The sequence below is a fragment of the Eublepharis macularius genome, chromosome 7 (genome assembly GCF_028583425.1).
Source record: "Eublepharis macularius isolate TG4126 chromosome 7, MPM_Emac_v1.0, whole genome shotgun sequence".
Classification (NCBI taxonomy): Eukaryota; Metazoa; Chordata; class Lepidosauria; order Squamata; family Eublepharidae; genus Eublepharis; species Eublepharis macularius.
The window spans coordinates 77,094,026-77,116,683 of NC_072796.1; the positions used below are offsets into that span (position 1 = coordinate 77,094,026).

Sequence of the window (22,658 nt, forward strand, 5' to 3'; positions counted from 1 at the left end):
AAATGGACAAAATGACAAGGAAACTGAGAGACCTTGATCCAGGACAGTTCAACACGGATTGGGAGAAGCTGAAACAATATTTAGTGAAGAAATGGGAGGTGGGAGGAGAACTGTGGCAGTTTGAAAATTACTGAAATACAATAAAAGTAGAGGGAGGTGACTTTACCGGGGGGTGGAGAGGTAAATGAGAATTTCTAAGCAACTATTTTATTAGACTATTATATATAGTATTAAGTATTATAGGTGTTATTACAAGAATTATAATGATAGAAATTAACCAATTATAAGGATAGAAACTAATTAATTTCATTTCTGGCAATAATTGTATAATGGAGATAATTTTATAATTGCAATGAAGGAATTTAAGTAAGGTGGGAAAATATATATTAATGTATAGATTATGTATTAAACTGATTGAATTGGTTTGGAGGTATATATGGGTCAAATTGGTTGACTATTTTTGGTGGATAGTTGCATAACGAAAGAATAATACAATTATATAATTAAAACAGTATGAAGATGAGATATGTAGAAAAAGAAATATATAGAGTATAAGTTAAATTGGTTGACTTATATTGAATGTACTGTTTATAGAAGTATCTAAAAATATGCTAAATGAGGGATAAATTGTTTGCCCCATATTGAAGATGAGATTATAAGATAGAGTATAGAGTACCAAAATTAGCTAAATGATTATTATCAAAAGAAAATATGCCAAGAATGTATTATTTAGTTATGTATTATTTAGTTGTTAAAGTAAGTAGGAAGACAGAAGGAGCACTGTGTTATATAGATAAGCTTAGAAGAAAGTGAAAGATTATGTTTGACAGATAGAATAAATTTAAAATGAGTAAGGGAAAAGGGACAAGGGGTTGGAAAACTGTTGGAAGTCAACAAAAGGGGGGAAAGGGAGGGGGTTAGAATTGGAAAAATTAAAGGAAACTGATTGTAATGTACAATTTAATGATATCTAATCCAATAAAATTATTAAAAAAAAAAAAAGAAATAAGGTCTTCTTTAAATGTGCTATTTTCTTCTATGCCCCTGAACTTAATATTCAGTTGTCTGGCAGAAATTTCAAGCCTTAATATTCTATCTTGCAAGAGGATATTTTCCTTTTTTAAGGCTATAAATTCAGTTTGCAGCGTTTTCCCTAATTCTACTGCTGTTTCAGCATTTCTTGCTGCTTCACTTTGTGCCATTTTCAACTCAGCAAATTGTTCAGTCATTGAATGTAATAAAAGAGTTATCTTGCTTTGCAATCCTTGCTCCATTTGTGTTAAAAATAAAGCACAGGAGGCGTCTTATCCAGGTGGTGCATTCAGAGGAGCAACTTCGTCTCTGTTGGCCATTTTGTCTTCCCGTTAGTACACTTGATGTTTCTTCCAAGGCTTTTGAACTCAGGAAGAAGGCTTGTAGATTTTTAACCACCTTTGGCTGTTGCTTCTTTCTTTCAGCAGTCAGCTTGCCCATATTTTATTGTTTCTATGGGTTGTAAAGCTTTTATTTGGCTAAAAAAGGGAGAGGGGAGCAGAGCTATGGCACTAAGCTTCCTTCTCCTCTCCCTGCGAAGCCACGCCCCCAGGTTCTTGTATTGAGAATTTTTTGGCATTTTTTTTCTCTGCTGCAAGAGCACAGGTTACCGACTATTATGCTGACATCACACCACTGCTTTCCCTAGTATTAGGGATAGGATTCTGCAGTAGCTGTTTTACTTACCATCTTGTTTCTTGTGTTGTGCATTTATCTTACTGTGTGCAGTATACCCCATTTTTATGAGCAACCTTTGATGCCTTTGTATGTGAGATATCCATAAAAATCTATTTTAATTATAGTTCCTAATTTGTGATCAATAATGGAGATATTTCACTGATGTCACTTAGGTTTTTAAATTACAATGTTAGGCATGAACAACTTTGAACCTACAAAAATTTCTTTCTGAAATACTTTTGAAACATTTGTTCATCTTTCAACCTAGTTATTATTTTCCTATCACAGTGACACTGATTCATACCAAACAGATACTGGAACACCCGTTAATTTTTTTGGCAAAACTCTGGTACAGCTATGGGCTGCAAATTTGCACCAGAATTGGCCAATCTATTCATGGATAGATTAGAAAACAAATACATTTTCTTAGAGGGGAATGCTTATATACCATATATCATTTTTTATAAAAGATTCCTTGATGATATATTTTTAATTTGGAATGGAACTAAAGAGACGTTGGTGGAATTTGGTTTATTCATTAATAACATCCATAGTACAATAAAGTTTGAAATGTCTTTTGATTAACTCTGAAGTGCATTTCTTGGATGTAGAGATCAGGATTGGCAACATTCTGCAGACAGATGTCTATAGAAAACCTACAGATGCCAACTCATATTTAGCAAGAGACAGCTTCCATCCAGGTCATTTAAAAAGGAACCTCCCATATTCTCAGATGTTAAGATCGAGGAGAAATTGTAGCACGGAAACAGATTTCCAAAGACAAGCAAGAATTCTGATGAACCAATTTTCTGATAGAGGCTATTCAGCTAGAATCCTGAAACAAGCTTATTTTAGGGCCCAGGATACATCTAGAGCTTTGCTACTTACCCCAAAAACCAAGAAAGGGAACCTAGACAGGATGGTCATCCCTTTAACATACAATAGTACGTACACATCAGTTCAGGCCATCTTAGCTAGACATTGGCATCTTCTGTCCAATATTTCCAGATGCAAAGATCCCCCCTTGTTCACAGCGAAAAGAGCAAAAAACCTCTGGGACTTATTAGTCAAGAGTAAACTACCAGAGGTGAAGGACAGCAGCTGTGGAAGTGGGAGGATGGCTACAACAGGTTTCTTTCCATGTCAGCACTGTGCTGGATGTGGTGGCTCTGTGCCTAAAAAATCTTTTCATAATTCATCAAATACTAGGATGTTTGTAATTCATTCAGCAACTGCAATCTATGTTATTCAGTGTCCTTGCAACTTGATGCATGTAGGTATGACTACCAGACCTGTTAAAGTTCGTATTTGTGAGCATAAGAGCTGTATTAAAGAAATAGAATGCCCCACTTGTTAACCACTATCTCACTGCCAGCCATTTTGTGTAGGGCCATACAGAGAAGCAGCTGCAATTTTGAGTTGTGGAAGTTATACAGAACACATCTTCAGGCTCTCACAAACTCCTGCAGAAAAGAGAAGTGTTTTGGATTCACCACTTCCAGACGTTGATGCCTTGGGGACTTAATGAGAACTGAACTGGACTTGCTGTGTCTGAGATGGATTTGATTTGATTTGGACAATTGCCCTAACTGAGTATGTGCTGTGTCTTTGCCACTCCAGTGTTTCCTTCCTTCTCTCTCTCCTTCCCCCCTCCCCTCCACCTCCTTTGAGAGCATATCTTCTGATCACATGGGAGACATTGCATCACTCTTCTACCTTTTCAAGAAGCTGAACTTTCTTAGGTTAAAGTGCCAGTTTATCTTTACTGCAGATTGATGTAACACACTCCTATACATTGGTTTGTGATTTGGTTTGGAGAACCTGGGGGGTTAATTAAGAGCATGTTAGGGAATAATTTTCTAATTTGGTACATTTTTTCTTTAGAGTGCAACAATAAATGAAGAGCAGTGTGTGAATGCAGTCCTGGGTCTACTGCAATATTTATAGTTTATCACACAATACTAGAGGTAAAGTCTGATCCAGTATTTTACCTAGAATAATTCTAGCGCTTAATAATGGACTATATTATATTAAAAAATTTTCCTCCACCCTTCTTCTTTTGTTACAGCTCTAGAAAAAACACCAGGAGCATTGCATGATTGGTTTCTATGTGGATGTGTTTGATCATAAATTGTTTACAATTGACCACTGAGGAAGGCCTTAGGGCCAAAACACATCTGGTCGGTTTTTTTTACTGTACCTTGGTCTATTTGTGTTGATCACTGCACTGTATGTACCATCATCTGTATCTTGAGATGTTTTAGCAAGTTTTAGTACATATATGTAGCCTGCCATTCAGGCCTTATGTTTTAAACTTGTTTTTAATCTACATTGGTGCACATCTATAATAAATACTCTCTAATGTATATATATATATTTAGGTTGTTACTTAACCCCAATCGTTTATTTACAACAGACAATAAGGGATACAGCAAAGTAGAAGGAAAATGAAATAGTAATCTATTATTGATGGTAGCATATTTATTTTCAGTAGATTATTCCAAATGTTACACATTATAATTGATATTACAAAATTAGTTCTGATAATGCGCTGAATGACACTGAATATGAATATTTTTTTATAAAAATTGCCATTCGATATTTTTCCAATTAATCCCATGTCATTGATCCCACAAGTAGTAGATTATAATTCATGCATCTTTAAAGAATCTGTTGTAAATCTCATTCTGAAAATTGAGAATGGACTGCTTCTAACATCTCATTTTATTTATGGAAGCTTTTCATTTTCATTTGGTGACTTCTTTTGTGTCTCTATGGGGCTTTTTGATCCTTGTATCTTTAAAAAGTCAAGAACTATGCCTGCTCCACAACACACTTCCAACAACAGGTACTATCTTTAAGTGTGATGGAGATATTGGCATGCATCCTTACAGCTGACATTCTAGCAAAACTGCCGCCTTGTGTATCTATAATGCCAATTTAAATGGATACAAGTAATGCAAATGTTTTTGTCAGTGGTTGCTACCTATTTAAAAGAACAAGAAACATGTATCAGAAGTGACAATCATGCTGCTATATCTATTAGTTATATCTATCAGCACTAGTCTACTCTGCCTACTTCACCATCCAATTAAAATTATGCTTATTGTAATTCCAACATCTATATTTTTAAGTATTTTTTCTTTGTAAGTATCTGGCAAAAGCGGGAAAGATAGGAAGCAGCAAAAGTGATGGTTGAGGTAAGAGTGAACGCTGCAAAAACTGCCTCCTTTATTCTAGCATGTGTAGTTTCACAAAACATTGATTTCACATTTCTAGTTTTCACAGCCAGTGGATCTTTCAGTTTATTTGAATTAGGTCCAAATGAGAAGAAAATGATCTATGAAAACATTCTGAACACATTACCCATGTAGACTGTCATGGGTGAGCCAACCCAGTTGACTTTTTATCTCTGTTTTCAATGATGATGGAATTAGGAGGTCACACTTAAATTGGCTGCATATGCTATTACAAGCAAAGTATACCAGTGTCAATATTAAAGTAAATGAACTATCAGTAAATGACTACATCCAATGCAATTAGAAAAAAATCTGAATGCTTGACATTTCACAGAACTAACATCTTTCATCAGTATGTGAATTTGTGATGTGTAAATGCAGCGAACAGCAAGACAGCATTCAGACTTGACCAGTGAAAATTCTGATACACAAACTTACTGCTACTGGCAGTCTCACTGCTTCCACAATCACCGAAAAGCCTCCATGCTGTTCTGATGGGACATTCAAAATCTGTTAAATATACAAGGTTCTTAATTGAACCAATCTCTGCTGAGGAGGGCACGAGAAGCATTACAGGGTCACCACAGAATTTTTACCAACAGAAGTTGGTGCTATAAAAGGTGAATCTGCTCTGTAGTTCATGCTTGCTGGGAACAAAATGGCAGGGATCCTCTGAACAACATAAAACGCAAGAAGATTAACATGTTCAAATCTTTTTGTAAACCAATTTAATAAATCAGTAAAATAACGTCTAAGTATATCACAGTTGACAAGTTAACAGAATCTAACATATAAACATGCACAGATGGAATAGTACCAAAATACAACATTAAAGGAAAAAATCATAGGACAAAAATACAATTAAAAAAAAAACTCCAACTGCTAAGCTACACTGCTTAACCAAAGAGTAACGGTTAGGATATCAGTGCAAAACACTATAAAGAGCATTTGTCCTACCTTTGAGGTTAAGGCAAAATCATTTTCTCCAGGCAATCAAACTGTGAGATACCTTCAGTTACCACTCTATTGGAGGAAACATAACTAAGAATGCCTGTTAAGATCATGTTACCAAAGCTCAGTATTTATGTCCCTCAAGTAAAGAAAACATTAGCTAAATAGTCTATTTGACTATTGAGGTTGCAAAGGACACTGAGACTTGGCACAATGATCACTGGGACTTAGTGAATTCTGGCTGGTTTCTACACTTCAGAGATACCATTTTTGAATGGCTCCAGGCATCACTTAAGTTTTATCTTTCCATCTTTAGAATAAATGAAGAATTCTTTTTCTCAAGGTTACGAGGTACACGTACTGGGTCTTGAACCAGTAATTTGCTCTAAGTGCAGAGGTTCCAATGCACACACACACATCTCCATTAAAGGAGATGTGTGCATCTATCTTTGCATGTGCATAATCACTATCCCCACTAATGAAACTACTCTAGTTATTACAGAGCTTTTTTTCTGGGAAAAGAGGTGGTAGAACTCACTGGGTACCATAAGCACACATGCTTTGCACGTGCGTGCTCCCAGAACCGTGTGATGATGTCACTTCTGGGAAGTGACATCATCACACAGGCTGTGATCACCCCAGGAGTGCTCACATGCTCCACAGGGGGCCCGATTTGGGCCCAAATTGGCCTGGATGCACCACTACTGCATGGGAGAGCACTCCCCTGCCTGCCAGTGGCCTGATCATGGCTGTTTTGGGCTAAAATTGGGCTGAATTGGGCCTGAAACAGACCACTGCTGGGTGGGGGAACACTCCTCACCCAGCAGCAGCCCGATCCTGGCCATTTTGGGTCCAACTTGGGCCGAAACGGGCCCAAAATGCCCAAGATTGGCCCAAATCGGCCTCAACAGGCTGCTGCTGCGTGGAGGAACCCTCCTGCGCCCAGCAGTGGCCGGATCCTGGCCATTTCGGGCCCAATTTGGGCTGAAACTGGCCCAAAATGGCCAAAATGAGCCTGAAATGGGAAAAAATTGGCCCAAACAGGCCCCAAACGGCCTGGTTCGGGCCCAAATCAGCCTGCAACGGGCCTCTGCCACACAGGGCAACCCTCCCCCACCTGACAGCTGCCCTATCCTGGCTGTTTCAGGCCCATTTCAACCATTTTGGCCGAATACCCATGTCACATGGGTATTTTCAAGAGGTGCCGGAATGCAGTTCTGCTGCGTTCTGGCTGGGAAAAAAAGCCCTGGTTATTACCATTTGTTATTGGATTAGATGTGTTTGGAATGGTTTTGCATTTATGTCACATATGGGTTGCCATAAATCAGAAGGTACTTGCTGATACATAAGATACACATTAACAAACCATTCTAAATGGATGGTTTCTGCACAGACTATACTTCAGCCATTATAGAAATCAATTCTGTTGATATTTGGAAAGTGTAAACGTTACTCCTTTTTGACCAAAAGCATTTAAAGTTCATAAATGGCAGCTTGCTGTTCAGCAACATGTACAGACAAATGTTGCAAGCTTTTGCATGTTACTGCTTCCTAATGCATTGAAAATTCAGATTCCGCTCAACTGCTTCATAGATTTTGTTGGGACAATTGCACCTGCCTTTGTTAGCTGTGGCTTTACAGCACATGTACAATGAATGTACAGAGGGTGGAACAGATGTACCCGAACAACTACCACATATGGTGTACACATTCTTCTGCATGGAACAAATTTCGGTGTAGGAAATCTGTAGCGTTTGAAGCAGCTCTAAGACAAAGCTTGTTATCCACAAAACAGTCAAAAGCAATGCATCATCTGCCGAAGTATTTCACAGCCAGTATTTTAAATTATTAATAAATGCCTGTTTGCTATAAATAAAAAATCACATTGTGAGCACAGTAGAGAAGTTTAACATTTCAGTTACATAAACTTGGCACAATAACTTTTTTATTGGATAAGTGCACTGAAAACAGATTAGCCTTCATTTTTCTTCTGATACACAGATACTTTCAGGATAGTCTCCATCCATAGTGAAGCACTTTGAAATTCCATTTACTTAATGGGACAGTTAAGCATATGCCTAAGTATTTCCCATTATAATATTTGGGTATTTACTCAAAATTCTACTCTGGACTACTCCCAGGAAAGTGTTTTTAGGATTGAACTGCAGAGTGCTTAAATTTGGTGGAATTGTGCCCATCATCTTTTACTTCTAATACTGATAAAATACAAACTTTCCTTTTTCTTTGTAAGCCCTGAAAAATCTACCAATGTTATGTTATAAAAACTGAAATTTCATGAAAACGTTTTAAAGGAGGGATAATAAAGTGATGATTTCCTTCAGCATCATCATTAACAACTCTTCAGTTTCAATATTATTAGTTATGATCAGAAGGATTTTTTAAATACAAAGTGAAGGCACAATCTATGGAATTTAATGTAAGGAATGACCCCCAGAGGTAGCATCAATTCTAAAAAGTTGACAGAATGGCTGTTTTAGAACAGGACATAAAAAGCCAATGATCTGAAGGAGTTTTGTGTCCTCTATGTTGGCCTTGCTGTCTATGAGCTTTTCATTGTCACTAAAATTCTAATCAGGATTGACAACAGGCAATTAAGTGTCAGAAGAACAATCTGATAGACACTGCTTTCTGTCTCTATAGGCATCTTCAGGGAAGTCTCATCTGTCAATCTGACTGTCAATGACTGCTATTTCCTACTTGGAATTGCCTGCATTAAAATGTATGCCTCTTCTAAAATTTACTTGGGACAGAGAAGGAACAGACGGATTCCCTCTAACGTCATCGGCAAAAGGATGTTTCTTAATTTAAAATAATCGAGGAGGGTCACTTAATATAGTTAATTGATACCATTTCAACATAATGGGGTTGTGGTCTGATAGAGCAACTAATTGCTACTTTCTTCCTATAATTTTATGATGAGGTAGGGGCCTAATTTACAGCAAATCTGTCTCTTTTATGGGTGGAAGGCTATCTGTGGGCAAGCTAGTAGGCTGTTCTCTGCTTTCAGTGCTCCTTGCTAGTCATACAGATGACAGCACCTCATTTGTTGGGTCTCTTCCCTTCTTATCTTCACCCTTCTCAATGTCAATGACATGGACCATTCCAGGCTTCAAGAGCAAATCATCTGTCTCCACCTGGCTCCTGGTGTCTTCGACTTCTATGTATTTCCCCTTGGACTGCTGGCTTGTTTTAGTGAAGGCCTCTTTGAAACGGCGCTTGAGCTCAGCATCAGGACAGTAGATGTATTCATAAAGGGCAGCTGCAAGGACTGCTCCTATAATTGGTCCTACCCAATATATCTGTACGAAATGTGGAAAAGAAACAGAGAAGATCATGTAGTAAGAGCAATGCTTCAGAAGAATCTGGCCCTCCCAGCTGCTGTGCAGTGGCTTGAGCTGGGGGCCTTACTTTGCCCACGTGGAAGGAGGATGAGGCAGAGAGTATTCCCTGGGCATACAAAGATTTGGCCGGAGGGGTGGAGCCAGTGGCTTTAGAAGTCGGCTCCGCCCTCCCCGTCAGCAGTTGCTCTGCTATAACCATAAAATCATATTGATATAAAACTAAATTGTGTCCTTATCCTACCTCAGAGAGTACACTATGAAGTATTTTACCCAGTCTTTTTACTATTTCAGAAAATGATATACAATAGATTCTGTATTTATGCTCATCACTCCAGTTAGGGTCTCTTCTTCAGCCTGCATCCATGATGGGTTTTCAAAGGCAAGATCAGAAAGATGAGATGGAAATCTGCTTATCTTTTCTGCTGATGGAATTCACCAGTTCGCCCCTCCTGCAGCTGGTTCCCCTCTTGTGCTGTTCCTGGGGAGCGGTGGTGCCCCGTCTCCCAGGAGCAGCATTTCAGAGGACACTTGGTGCAGTAATGCCAGGGAGGAAGCAGAGGACCTCCATCCTTCAGTGATGGGAAGCCTTCTATCAACAGATAGATCCAGATAGATTCTATCAACAGCAGGATCCAAGCCAAAACAAAAGGAGTTTCTTCTTTCCATGGTTCCTTTCTTCTTTAATCTGTCCTTTCTTCTTTGTTATGGAAGTGCCCTGGTCTACAAAAGTAAATAATCTCACCTACAAGCAATGGCTAGTAGCGATCCCTGGGCAGAACAGATGGATCAATGGGCAATATCTGTGGTGATGTGCTGGTCCCTGCCTCCTGGTATCAAGTCATAATATATGAACTATTGCAATGTATGATGACCAACAAAGATTATTTCCTCACGGTTCTTTCTTTAGAAAGAAAAACAGCTTTATCATAAGTTCATAATAGAGCTACATAATCAGGTTTAAGAGGTTATATGTTCAGGTGTCAGATTTATTTTTAAATCAGGTCATTTTAAAACAGATGCTTACTATAGCTTTAAGTTTTTAAAATTTGGGTTTAATTTTTTTTAATTATTCATTTTTACCCTCTCTGATTTTTATTCATTTAAAGCACACAAAAAAAGTTTTCTAGGCAACTTTTTAAAAAAGAGGAAGATGAAGAAAAACTATGTTTACACAGTGTTTCTCATTCACAGTTATGATCTTATGGAAATAATTATTTTTTTTTAAAAAAGAGCAAACAGTAGTAACATTTTTCAATTATTTTATGCTCTGTTTAAATAAGGACTCAGATATAAGTATCACTTACCCAGTGGTGTTCCCATTTTCCCATGATAACTGCAGGTCCAAATGACCTAGCAGGATTCATGCTGGCACCTGTGTAGTTGATCTGCATTAAAATATATATTTGAAATGATTACTAAAAACCATTGGCTCCTAAAGGGGACAGAAAGCACTCTTCAGTGGGCCAATCCAAGAAAATTAGTATGAAAAAGAGGCAACACAGGAGACAGGGCTGAAAGTGGAGACTACCCACGGCTGAGAACACCCCTCTAGAATCCCTTGTTGGGTGGCTATTGATATTGCTGACCAAGTGTCTAACGAACAGCTGCTGGGTTCTCCAGTTTAGATTATGTGATCAATTCTGAGTGGCTGGTGGTGAACCTTTTCCTGATTGAAAGTGCCTCTCTGGCTGCAAGTAACCCAGCAGGAAAAGCAGACAAGTGATGGGGGACCTTATTGCAGCTGAAAAGACACCTAGTGATCCTATCATGGATCTCCAACATAAACCTACAAATAATCCTGTAGCACAGGCCAGTATTATCCAACAAATACAGGTGAAAGAAGAGGCTAAAGCAGCTTGCCTAAGGCTAATCAGTGTATTTATGGCTGAAATGAGATTTGCGCTATGGACACCACCTCATCCTTCCACAAAAAGCCGTAGCTTATGCTATGAATCACAACTTGTTGCAGCAATCCTGTATGATAGGTCATGATTTTTTCTATTTCACAACTAGATGTAACAATGTCATTTAAAAGACAGGAACTGCGTAACACTTACATCAAGCTATTCAGTAAAAGTATAGAAGTATGGGTTATTTATACTCCCAGAGAAACCAGCTACTTACAGCAAATAAGTGTCCAATTGCAACCGACAATCCAATTGCTAATGCTACTGAACCAGAGATGTCGCTTCGTTTTGAATCACAGCTGGCAAAAATAGTAAAAACCAGCTGGAATGTAATTATCAACTCCACCAGTAGTCCATGGCCAGCGGAAAGGTCTCTGTGTACCTGGCAAAAAGAAGCACACCAGAGATCCAGGAAGCATAAAGGAAGTGAGTGCTTACAGTCTCAGGTATGAAAATATCATTTCCTCCCCACTGATTACATTCATTTCAAACCAAGTGAGTAAGAAACTTTTTCAAGCCTTTAAATAAATAAGTATCATTAAGTCATCATCCGGCTTTGCTGCTGCACAATGTCCATACATTGTTTCATGGATGCCACAGTGAAATGAATGAAAGCTGCTTTAATCTGGAGTGCATTCACGGCAAATGTACAATTTCTCTCATCAACAAACCAATCTGATATTGAGTGTCTGTCTCCAAATTAATTCCACACAGATTGGTTTAATCATTCCTGGGGATGCAGTCATATTGAAGAAGCAGCATCTGACCTGGGGCACTCTCCTGAATGAAGTGATCTGACTGTGTGTCACAACAACATACAAGGATAATTGGGAAAGTCCATTTGTTAATGTCTGAAGTATAGCATATAATGGTTGCTATACATATATATGACATATAATGACATATAATGGTGCTCTGCTTCAGAACCTCTTAAAAATCAATGTCCTGTCACTTTTGTACTATGATTCCACTAATGTCTATGACTACTGTAACTCGCTTTACGCAGGGCTACCCTTGAGACTGACCCAGAAACTGCAGCTGGTCCAGAATGCAGTGGCACAGGTCCTAACGGTGACCCCATTTAGAGCACATATACATCAGGTATTGTCAGCTGCACGGGCTTCCAGTTAAATTCTGGATCAAGTTCAAGGTTCTGGTTATGAATTTAAAGCCCTTAGTGGACTGGGAACAATATGCCTACAGGACCGTCTCTTTTCCCATGTCTCCTGGAGGGACTTGCATTCCACTGGTCAGCAGTAGCTGGTTTCCCCATCCCAAAAGATGTCCACCTGGCCTCGACTAGAACCAGAGCTTTCTCAGATAAATGCTGTCCAAGTTCAGATCTGGGCTCTGTGGGATTCGTTACAGTTCCGCAGGGCCTGTAAAATGGAGATGTTCTTCCAGGCTTATGGCTGAGGTGGGTAGTTCATTGTTTCAGGACCCCTTGCTTGGCCACTTGCTGTTTTGTAGATTTCATTTCCATCTACACTGTTTTGTCCTACCCAACGTTACTGTATTTAAACTGTTAATAGATGCCATGTTTGGTTTTACTTATTTGATTTTATTATTGAGATTAATTTTGTTGTACTTTATATTGTATTTATTGTAACTGATGCTGTTGTAACCTGCCCTGAGCCTGCTTGCAGGGAAGACAGGCTAAAATCCAATGAATGAATGAATGATATGATATGCACTTCTTGCAAACGTTAACCAGTGCCATATGTGATCTTATTATTGCCATTGTAATGGTCTCTGACCACACATACATTCATAAATTCATTCATAAATTCACTCCCCGTGATGCTATTTTACCTTGCTGTAATGGCCACACTTTGTAGCTGTGATGCTAATGTGACAACAATTTACATGTTCATTAACTTAAACAGTTATCAGGACTTTTAAGTGCTTCTGCTCTGTCTCAGCAAGCCTAAGAATCAGACTTTTAATAATCATCATATATATAAATGATATATATGATTTAATAATCATCATATACATCAGCTGCACTCTGATGTATACATGCATAGCAAAAATCAAGAGACTGTTGCTTGCAGTGTGGCTTTCACATGTGTGACATTTTTTCTTAGGAGGACTACAATTTACTGTTCTATTATAAATCAATTAATTAGCTCTAACTCAATTAATTTCAATTTCAATTAAAACAGGCAGCAGAAAGCTCAAGTGCATGGTAATAGGTCCTGCAGCAGGACTCAGTGATGACGATCCTTTATTAGCAGAGAACAAAGCTGAATTCTGAGGCACAGCCTGTTTTAAAGAACTGTGTCATCTTGATGGGAAGTTTTCATTCACCATCATAATGGCATTGATTTAACATTCCCAGTCATTTCATCTCAAAATCTCATTTCACATCTGTTTGTTAGATGTACAATTAAATGATTTCCAGAAGTTCTAGAAAAGATCTGTTAAAGAGTAATTGTTAGGTAATAACAGTAACTCGAAATAACTCTCCTTGATCAATCAAAGGCATTTGCAAAAACCACTTTTCTTTTAGGTTAAAGAATAAATAACACCGCTGTTTATTACAAACCAATATTTTATTGCTATAAAACAGATTTTATAAGCAGTCAATTCATAGTGGAGATCTATGTGGAGTCTTTTCTTATGAATTATGTTGTCATGTATTTGGACAGCCTATCAAGATTAAAATAACTAGTTTCCTGAATGCATGCTAAACCCATTCATAAAAAAGGGATCCACGCGGGTTTCCAATGCCCAAAAGTCATCTTGTGGATAAAAATGATCACATAAAATTAGATAAGATATCGTCACCTCACGATACTTTCTCAAAATACCTTAATGTAGATTACTTTATTCCCTAAAGGCTCTAATTTTCCCTTCATTAATACAATGATGTTCGAGTAAATTTAGCATGTTATCCTTTGAATTCATGACAACATAAGTCTATGCTATTACTTTTTTTCATATTTGAGATTTAAATCAACTGGAGCCATTATATCATCATTATTAATATGCAAGATAGAGCAGAAGAGCAATGTATAATGCCAATGAGCATCTTTACTAATAAATATATAAATCTAATGTAAATGTAAAACTTCCCTGGAAAAAATGCTCATTGCTATTACAAAAATGCTCACTGGCATTACAAAACAAGAACTGTCTCAAGCCTCACCAGTAAAATATACCCAGAATGTTTCCCTGTGAATTAATTCATTATGTTCTCCATGCTATTATGGCATGCCTCAGGAGTTAATGACAAACCATGTGAACAAGCTGGAATCCATCTTTGGGGTCGCATGTTCCTTCCCTTCACTCTTCCCTTCATGCTCAGCTATAGATATTCATGGCAAACAACATCACATCCTTATGTATGAACTGCAAAGAATGGTATGGCCTTCTTTCCTCCAAATTAGGATTCCAAACCAAAATTAAAACACATTTTAGAACTATGGTTTGGAGGGAAGGGAACAAATGATAATTTATGGTTTAGATGAAATGCTGAACAATGGCTTGTTCCCAAAATTGATGTGTTTAATCTTCAAGGCATGGGTGGGGGGATTGTGCAAAGATGATTCTCTCTCCTTTTTAAACATATGTGGCTTGTTTCTACATCTGAACGATGACATAAAATAGTGGAATCATTATTCCATTTGTGTCATGTTCTCTGAAGATGTTTGCCCTTTATCACTCTTCAACCATCTTGAATCATGACCAAAACCAATACTGACTGGCATTATCCACCATGCTCAGTAACTGCAGGTACTTCAACAGTAGGCAATTCCCGGATTTCAATTACAGAACATATATATGCTAATGTTGCATAAGGACAAGAGAAAATCAGCTTACCAAGGTGACTCCCAAGGACCCGACCACACTCTGGGGAGTAACAAGGTAGAGAATCCCTGCCCCTGTGATGGCCCCCAGGCACTGGGCTGCAATATAGAAGACCGATTTTGCAAGGCTGATCTTCCTCGTGCAGATCATTGCAACAGTCACAGCAGGGTTAATGTGGCCACCACTAATGTGCCCAATGCATTGCACCATTGTGGCAATGCTGAGTCCAAAGCAGAGAGAAATAAGGACCATGTCTACAGGTAGAGGTTTTTCAGCTCCACCCCAGTTGATTGTGGAGCCAAGGCTCAGGAGGACAAATATGAACATTGCCAAAAATTCTGCTGAAACTGCTTTCCAGAAGGTTTGAGTCCAGATGCCTTTGAACGCTGCCATGACAGCGTCACACTTACAGAGACGTCCACACTTACTGAAATGAAAAACAAAAATGGTATCAGAACCGACCCTGCAGCCTTAACCTCGGGGCCCGCTTGTATTTACCACACTGTTCCCTAACATGAAGTCATTGCAATGGGAAAGCACAAGTAATGCGGCCTGCTGCTGTCCCACTTGGTCCTGCCCACATCTCCATGCCTTGTGAAGAAGGCCAAGATTCCATTCTTCTTCTCTCACCAGAAACTACATTCAGGATGGGGGTGAGGGGAACGCCTCCTTCCAGAGCTGTCTCCAAAGGGCAGCAAAGCCGGTCATTTGTTGGAGCATACAGTGCTGCCATTTTTACTTGCAGACTCCATTCAGGAAAGTTGGAGGCAATCTGAAATAATTCTTGGTTTACATCTTCCACTTCTTTCAGGCTAAAGGGGTTCGCAGATGGACCCCTGCCAGAGAGGCCTGCAAATCCTGATGTCTGGACAGCCTCCAGAGCTATTTTTGGGGTTAGGGAGAGATTTTTCCATCTGAATACTCATTGCCTCATCATCTCTTCATTTCATGTTTCAGGTTCCCCTTCTGGCTGCAGAATAGAAACTACATTTTCTCAAGGGTGGAGGGAAACTATCCCCCAGTACATTTTTGCATAGTGCCTTCACACACCAAAACCAATGACTTGCAGTATTGTGGGGGAGCGGGGGGGGGGGGGAGGGGAGAAAAGGACCACTTGTACAGTACATAGAAACTGCTGTTTCAATAACAAAAATTATTGACTGAAAGAATAAAGTGTGTTCCTGGCCTAAATTCAGAAGACAAGCTAGTTAAAAACACTATATGGGACGGCCATTTTGTTTTGCAGGGCTCTTGCCCTTTTAACAGCCACCTGAAAGTATGTGACTTCTGCCCACCACATATGGAGAGAGAGATGGGAAAACTTCACCTGCCAAATGACTGCATGCCACACAGTTCGTAAAAGCAAAGTAGTCATGCCAAGAAAAGAGTAGGCAATCCTAACATCACCATCTATTAAAAACATTGTAAAGTTTTATGAACTCCATAAATACTTCTGCAGAAGCTTGTTGGGGACTTGGTAGGCAACCCAATCTTACTCTTATAACATTACTTGTGTGTGTGCCAAGTACAGTACAATCCTAAGCAGAGTTACATCTTTTTGAAGCCCTACTCACTTCAACGGACTCAGGAGAGAGTAACTCTGCAAATGTCAACTTTCAATCTAAATTGTGATTTCAGTGACATTTTGGAGCAACCGTAAATAACTAAATCGAGTTAATGCCAAATCCCTTGCAAGGTTATGAAGTGGATTGCAAAAAACAGGACGTAGTATAGCGGTTAAAGTGTTGGACTACAATGATGGGAAGATCTGGGTGCAAATCTCCATTGGCCATCAGGTAACCCTGGGTCAGCCATTTTCTCTGGTATAATCTACTTTAGATAGTTGAAAGGATAAACTACAGGCCGGAAGAATCGAATAATGCTGCCCTGAGCTGCTTGAAGGAAGGGCAAGAAAAAACTATAATCACAGCAAGAGAGCAAGTATGGTGTAGTGGTTAGAATGCAGGACTAGGAACTGGGAGACCTAGGTTTGAATCCCCACTTTGCCATGGAAATGTATTGGGTGACCTTGGGCCAGTTATACATTCTCAGCCTAAACTACCTCACAGGGTTGTTGTGATTAAATGGAGGAGAGGGGCATGATTTTAGCCACTTTCGGTCTCCAACAAGAAAGAAAGCTAAGGTATAAATGATGAAAATAAATAAAATAAATAAGTTTGCTCAGTGAAATGTGAATTGCAATTATTCCTTTCTCAGCATTTTGTTTTTATTTTGGAAATGTATCTACATTTCCTTCAAGTTTATTGCACTGGGGATATTCCGTGGTCTGTCAATCAATATATATTATATCAATTCTCCCAATACTGCAATAACACATGGATTATACATTCATCCACATAAACAATTGTAACATTGGCTTCATTTAGGTTTTGTGAGACTTTAGAAACTGAGTTTTTAATTGCAATTATAAAGACAATTTATGGTGTTTAAAATTAATTTTCAGGCTGAAAGAAAATCCTATAGTTGGTGTGATTTAAATGTTTCCAACATATTCCAATAATTTATCTCATGGCATTCTCGTACCTTGTAGTCATCTTCTCATGGCTTCATTCCAAACCTCTTATTAGCAGCATTTGTGCCTGTCAGCTGGGAAAGCGAGGTCAGTCTGAGGGCATGGTAGTGAGCGGGGATTTGAACCTGGTTTTTCTGCACCGAAACCAGCAGTCTTCCCACTGCACCAAGCAAGCGACCACTGAGCAGGCATCCCATTTCTCCTAATTTAATACAACTCTCTTCCAACTCCTGTCCATTCTAGAAACCAGTTCGATTAAAAGTTGTCCGCTGTAATCCTAAGAGATATGCACTCTGGAGGCTCGTCATCTTTAGAAAATCAGAACCAGGCCTATTTGCAGCCACACAAATCGAAGTTCAAATTCTCAGCGCCAGGCCTTCACATTTTTGCGCTGTGTGCGCGCGCTTTAGTGAATGGAGGGGGGCGGGACAAAAAAGAAGCAGCAAAATATTATTTTTGCACTCCTATGATTGGAATCCCTTTCTTCGTGCAAAACGTCCAGTGTTTTACCACTTCAGCTAACGCCAAGTAAGTCTTGGCTGACATTTATCGGGGACTGACCTCGTAGTCCTCCCCCCGCCCCCGTTTTATTCTAAGAAAGCAAACTTGAGAAAGTTGAAAAGTGCACTACGTTCCCTTCGCCAGCGACCTCTATATTTACGCGGCAGAGTACATGACCAACAGCAAACTGCCTGCAAAGGTATATCTTTAGGAGCCTTTCCAAATAGGTGAACGAGAGGGGGGTTGCCCTTGACCTTTAGCAAATCAGCCCGGTTTAACGTTTCATTCTCGGGGTTATGTGTACAAGGGCGCGCACGGACAAACCCCAGTCTCATCCGAAACTGCCTCCCCTCCGCAACAACAACCCCCGACAAGAATTTATAGATCAATCCTAAAATCAAAATGTTTGCAAAAGCCATTGCGTGCCGGGCGGGGGGTGGGGGTGGAATACCAGTACAACTTCTCCAGAAACTTACAATTGGGTGTGAAAGTAGAGAGCATCAATCCAATCGCCCGAGGTACGCAGAAAGTATTAAAGGTGCTGCTGCTTAGATGTTCTTTGGGATTGCACGGGAGCAGACGCCGGAGGGGGCAGCGGGCACGAGGGAGGGAACAGCTGGCGGGGAAGCCATGGGGGGTGGGGAAGAGTTGGCGGAACCCTCGGAAGGCTCAGCCAGAGCGGCCGAAAAGGCTGGGGAGGGGGCTCCCGAGCGGGCTCCCGAGCGCCACCCTCCCTCCCCGGTCTGCGCCGCGGCAGGGAGCCAGCACGCCGGAGCGCTCGGCCTGCTTGACATGCACCCCGGGAAGCGGCGCTCTCCAAACCCATTAACCCTTTCTACCGCGGCAAGGCGCCGCACGGTCGTCCTGCCCGGGGCGAGGCTGGGACCATGGGGGCCTGCCTCGAGCCTCTCCCGTTTCTTTGGGCGATCCCCGAAGTTGAGTTAGTTTTGTTTTTTTAAATCCACACGTTCTACAACCTGGAAACTCCCCAGCAGCCCTGTTTGTTTCACTGGATGTCCAGAACAAAGCCGGGCTTTGCTGTCCTCTTCGTCCTTTCACGCTACTTGGGCTTTGCTGCTCAGCCATCCACGTTCCAGCCCTCAGGCGTGGCGGTTCCAGGGACCAGAAGATCGGGGAAAGGACCCAGACCAGCCAGCCTGTTGCATTGCTCTGTAGAAAGGACTGCTCATTTTTCCCTCCCGAAAGTTGCAATCTTGTAAAACGCAGCCTCGCCCCTCCCGAAAGGTACTCGCACCCATCACCTGCCCTTTCTGCCCTGCAAGTTAGCAAACCCGAACACTGGCTAATGCGCACCGGATACTTGACTCACCCGCAACCGCTCAATGCGCCTCCGTCGCTCATGCCTTCCCTGGATGGATGGCGCACCCGAGAGAGACGGAGCTGGAAGAGGGAGGAGTGGCGGAACCCGGAGTGCGCCGGGGGAGTCGGGTTACGGCTACTTGTCTGATTGGGGTTTTTTGGAGTGGAGGGCTGGGAACAGCCTCGTCCACCGGGCGGCAGGTCACTAAGTTATATTTGAAAGCCCCAAATACCTTGCCCTTACCTGGTCAGCTGGCCGTGTGCCTGTCCGAGGACAGAACGCTTGCTGAAATCGAGCGAACCTGTCATTCCTTCCCTCAAAAGTAAATACAACTAGTACCCTACATTAAGGCACAGGCTGGAACTCAGTTGATTCTGCAGCTTTACAGAACGGCAGGCAAACACAAAAGGAAGCTGCGGTTGGTGTTATCCAGCGAAGTCGTTCAGATGTGAACGTTCAGGGTTGAGAAAATCATGGCTATCCTTAGAATGCTTGGCAGAGAAATGTGTCATTCTGTCAACGTCTATGGTATTTTTAATAGCTTCATAACCAGAATTTTATTACAATGCCACAAACATAGAGAGGCTTTTATAACATCAGCCAAATAGTAGGATATCTCCTTTGTTGTATTTGGGGTCCCCTTCACCTTTGTCTCTCTGTTGCAAATCTAGGCAGCAACTGTTTTATGAGGTTAATGCCTACTGCACATTTGGTCTTAAATAAATGTTAATTAGGAAAACCTTAAGCATTCCAGTTAAAGACAATCCACAAGCTAAAGTTTGTACATCATCTGATAGTTGCCAGGTGCTCCTTATTGAAAAGAAGTGACCCCCAATAACATTCCTATGGACCAAAGTTTTGGGCCCTGATTCAAGAACATCAGAACTGTAATGCTAGATCAGACTATTCAGAAACTCTGTTTCTGTCAGCAGCCAGCCAGATACCAAAGCATGATGGGATAGCCACCCCCTTCTGTTTATGGCCAAAGTCTTACAGTTGTAACTTGGAAGCTTTCCTCATGGCACTTCAAGCCTCTTCAACCATTCCCACCCACCCCTCCAAATTCTTGGGTATTTTAAACATGTTTTAATGGGCATATCTTTTTTTTATTCACTTGTTGGTCTTGTTTTAGCTGTGAGTAGCCCAAGCAAGAAAAGTAGTATGCAGATTCTCTAAAGAAAACAAATCACTGATCTCCCTCATCATTAGGCTTGCCAAGTGCCTGCACCTGGGGCTTTAAGAATCAGCCCCAAATGCTGTTTTAAATTGGCCTAGGCGTGATGATATCATTACCAGTGTAACTGAGAATGATGTCATCACGTGGGTCACAAAGACAGAGCAAAGTACCCCTCCCCTGACCTCCTGATGGTTGCCAGAGGGACTGGCAACTTCATTGTTCAGACTGTACAAGTTTCCTCTCCAAAGTCCTTCACTGGCTTTTCTGCAGTCACATCCATCACTATCTCCTTATTCTTACCTTCAAAACTCTTAATAGCCCTAGTTTTTGGCGCATATTTCCATTATATCTTTTCTGTTGATCTTTGCTCCAGCAGCAACCTCAGCCTTTCAGATGTTTCCTGCTTTCCTAAATAAATCCATCCTTACAGTCCTTTATGCCTGGATTATGCAGAACATTTTTGTGGCACTTCTTGCTTTCCTTGCCTCAAAGCCTACTTTTTTCATATAACCGTTGACTATGGGTATAACTACACTTTACTTTTTCAATGTATTCTTCCAGTGTCTGACTAGAGGACTTTCAGTCTGTCTTCACTTGAGGATCGGCCACACCCTGTGCTGTTTTCTGAACCTCAGACAGGTTCAGAAGGGGAAGCCCATTGGGAGCTCCACATGTACTGATGGAGTATATGTAGGTTTCTTAACTGAGCACCCTGGGTCATTGCAGCTCAGGAAAATGATGTGGCAAATGACTTCTTCCCCTTCTCTTCAAATGCTACAGTCCCAATCTGAATCAAGCCCTCGTGTGCTTATGAATTGAGTTCCCAGCTGGGAATACCATGGATGATAACTGACTGAAAGTCCTCAGGAAGTTCCTTCTCCAGCACCACAGCCCTTATTTGAATTGGGCCCTTGTCCTTGGGAAATGTGTTCCTATCACTGAGCTTGCAGAACATGTGTCACTGAAAGTCAGTGAGGAACCCAGGCACAACCCATGGAAAAACCAATGTGTTGTTGGCCATTCTTTGTCCTCATCCTCAACCGAGGGTGTAACCAGATATGCATGTCTCTGCAGCTTCCAGCATTTTTTCAGACTTAATTATCAGATGTGTGGGGTCTCAGTTTGGATAGGGGCCATGGCATGAGTGGCCAAGGAGTTAATGTTTTTTTCCACTTGCCATTTTCTTCACCTGAAACACCTCTGAGAACCAGCCATTTGACTAGACAAGGCAAATAATGGCTCCCCAGTTCCATTTCAAGTCAGCAAAATGGTTTGGGGTGGGGGGGGGGTGGAGAAGGCTATCCCTTCGATCTGAATCTAGCTCTTGTGCACCTAACAATGAAGCTTGAAAAAATGCCAAGAGCTGCAAAAAACATATACTTCTGGTCATACCCCAAGGCTTGATTTAAATGTGATGCCTTAACCTGTGGGACTTCCTTCCATACATGGCATCAGGCTTCAGTCAAGCCTGAGATGAAGCCTAAGCGCCTGTACCTGTGCTTGCTTCTTGGCATCTCTTCTCAGTCTTGCCTCTTTCTCTGTCCCTTGCATACATTGCCTCCCATTCCAATCCTTTGGTTTCCTTCCCACTGTAGAAATTTATACTGCAAACTACTTGCAGGAGCGGGTCTTTTTGGTTATGAAGCATTTTAAATTGTCATAAATGTTAACAGAATTTAGTTCTCTCTGTATTGGAAATATACACAACAAATATGCATACAATGGTAGGCAGCCATCAACAGCATGAAACAAAATCGCATATAAAGTAACTGGAGAATAAGGTGGGAGAGGTATAAGCCTACAATTATCAAAGCTATTGAGAAGATTGCATCCTTGGACTAGTCCCACTGTCTAATGACTAACATAGCATTTAAAATCTACTAATTTAACCAAGCTCTACCGGTACAGATAAGTATCTGCTGACATCAAGACCTTGTCTTCTTCCCTATCCATTTTCTTTTGAGGCAGAGTGCTGTCTCTGATGGCTGAGACCCCGGGAAGCTCTCTATAGGCTGCCACCACTCTGGTACAGGTTTCCTCAGATGGGCCCAGAGCACCCGACCAACCCCTTCTGTTTACTGTTTCCCAGTAGGTTTCATTTATTATGTGACCAAATGAGGCATGAGGACCCAGGCAGAATAATA

General features: G+C 40.7%; 1 protein-coding gene across 1 annotated transcript; it reads right to left on the minus strand.

Annotated features, from left to right (window-relative positions):
* Positions 1–6,982: 6,982 nt before the first annotated feature.
* Positions 6,983–19,381, minus strand: AQP4 (aquaporin 4). The gene is made up of 5 exons (XM_054985785.1): positions 19,347–19,381; positions 14,995–15,409; positions 11,387–11,551; positions 10,567–10,647; positions 6,983–9,220 (listed from the first exon to the last, which is right to left on the minus strand). The coding sequence occupies exons 1-5, from the start codon at positions 19,376–19,378 to the stop codon at positions 8,942–8,944; spliced, it is 972 nt and encodes a 323-aa protein (XP_054841760.1). The 5' UTR covers positions 19,379–19,381; the 3' UTR covers positions 6,983–8,941.
* Positions 19,382–22,658: the final 3,277 nt, after the last annotated feature.

What these genes read in the sequence shown, in the direction of transcription:
- AQP4 (XM_054985785.1), bottom strand. Translation starts at nt 19,378, where the DNA reads ATGAGCGACGGAGGCGCATTGAGCGGTTGCGG. An exon ending in GGTCCTTGGGAGTCACCTTG is followed by an intron (nt 11,552 to 14,994) that starts GTAAGCTGATTT and finishes TCTTTTTGCCAG; the next exon opens with GTACACAGAGACCTTTCCGC. An exon ending in GAAAATGGGAACACCACTGG is followed by an intron (nt 9,221 to 10,566) that starts GTAAGTGATACT and finishes CATTTCGTACAG; the next exon opens with ATATATTGGGTAGGACCAAT.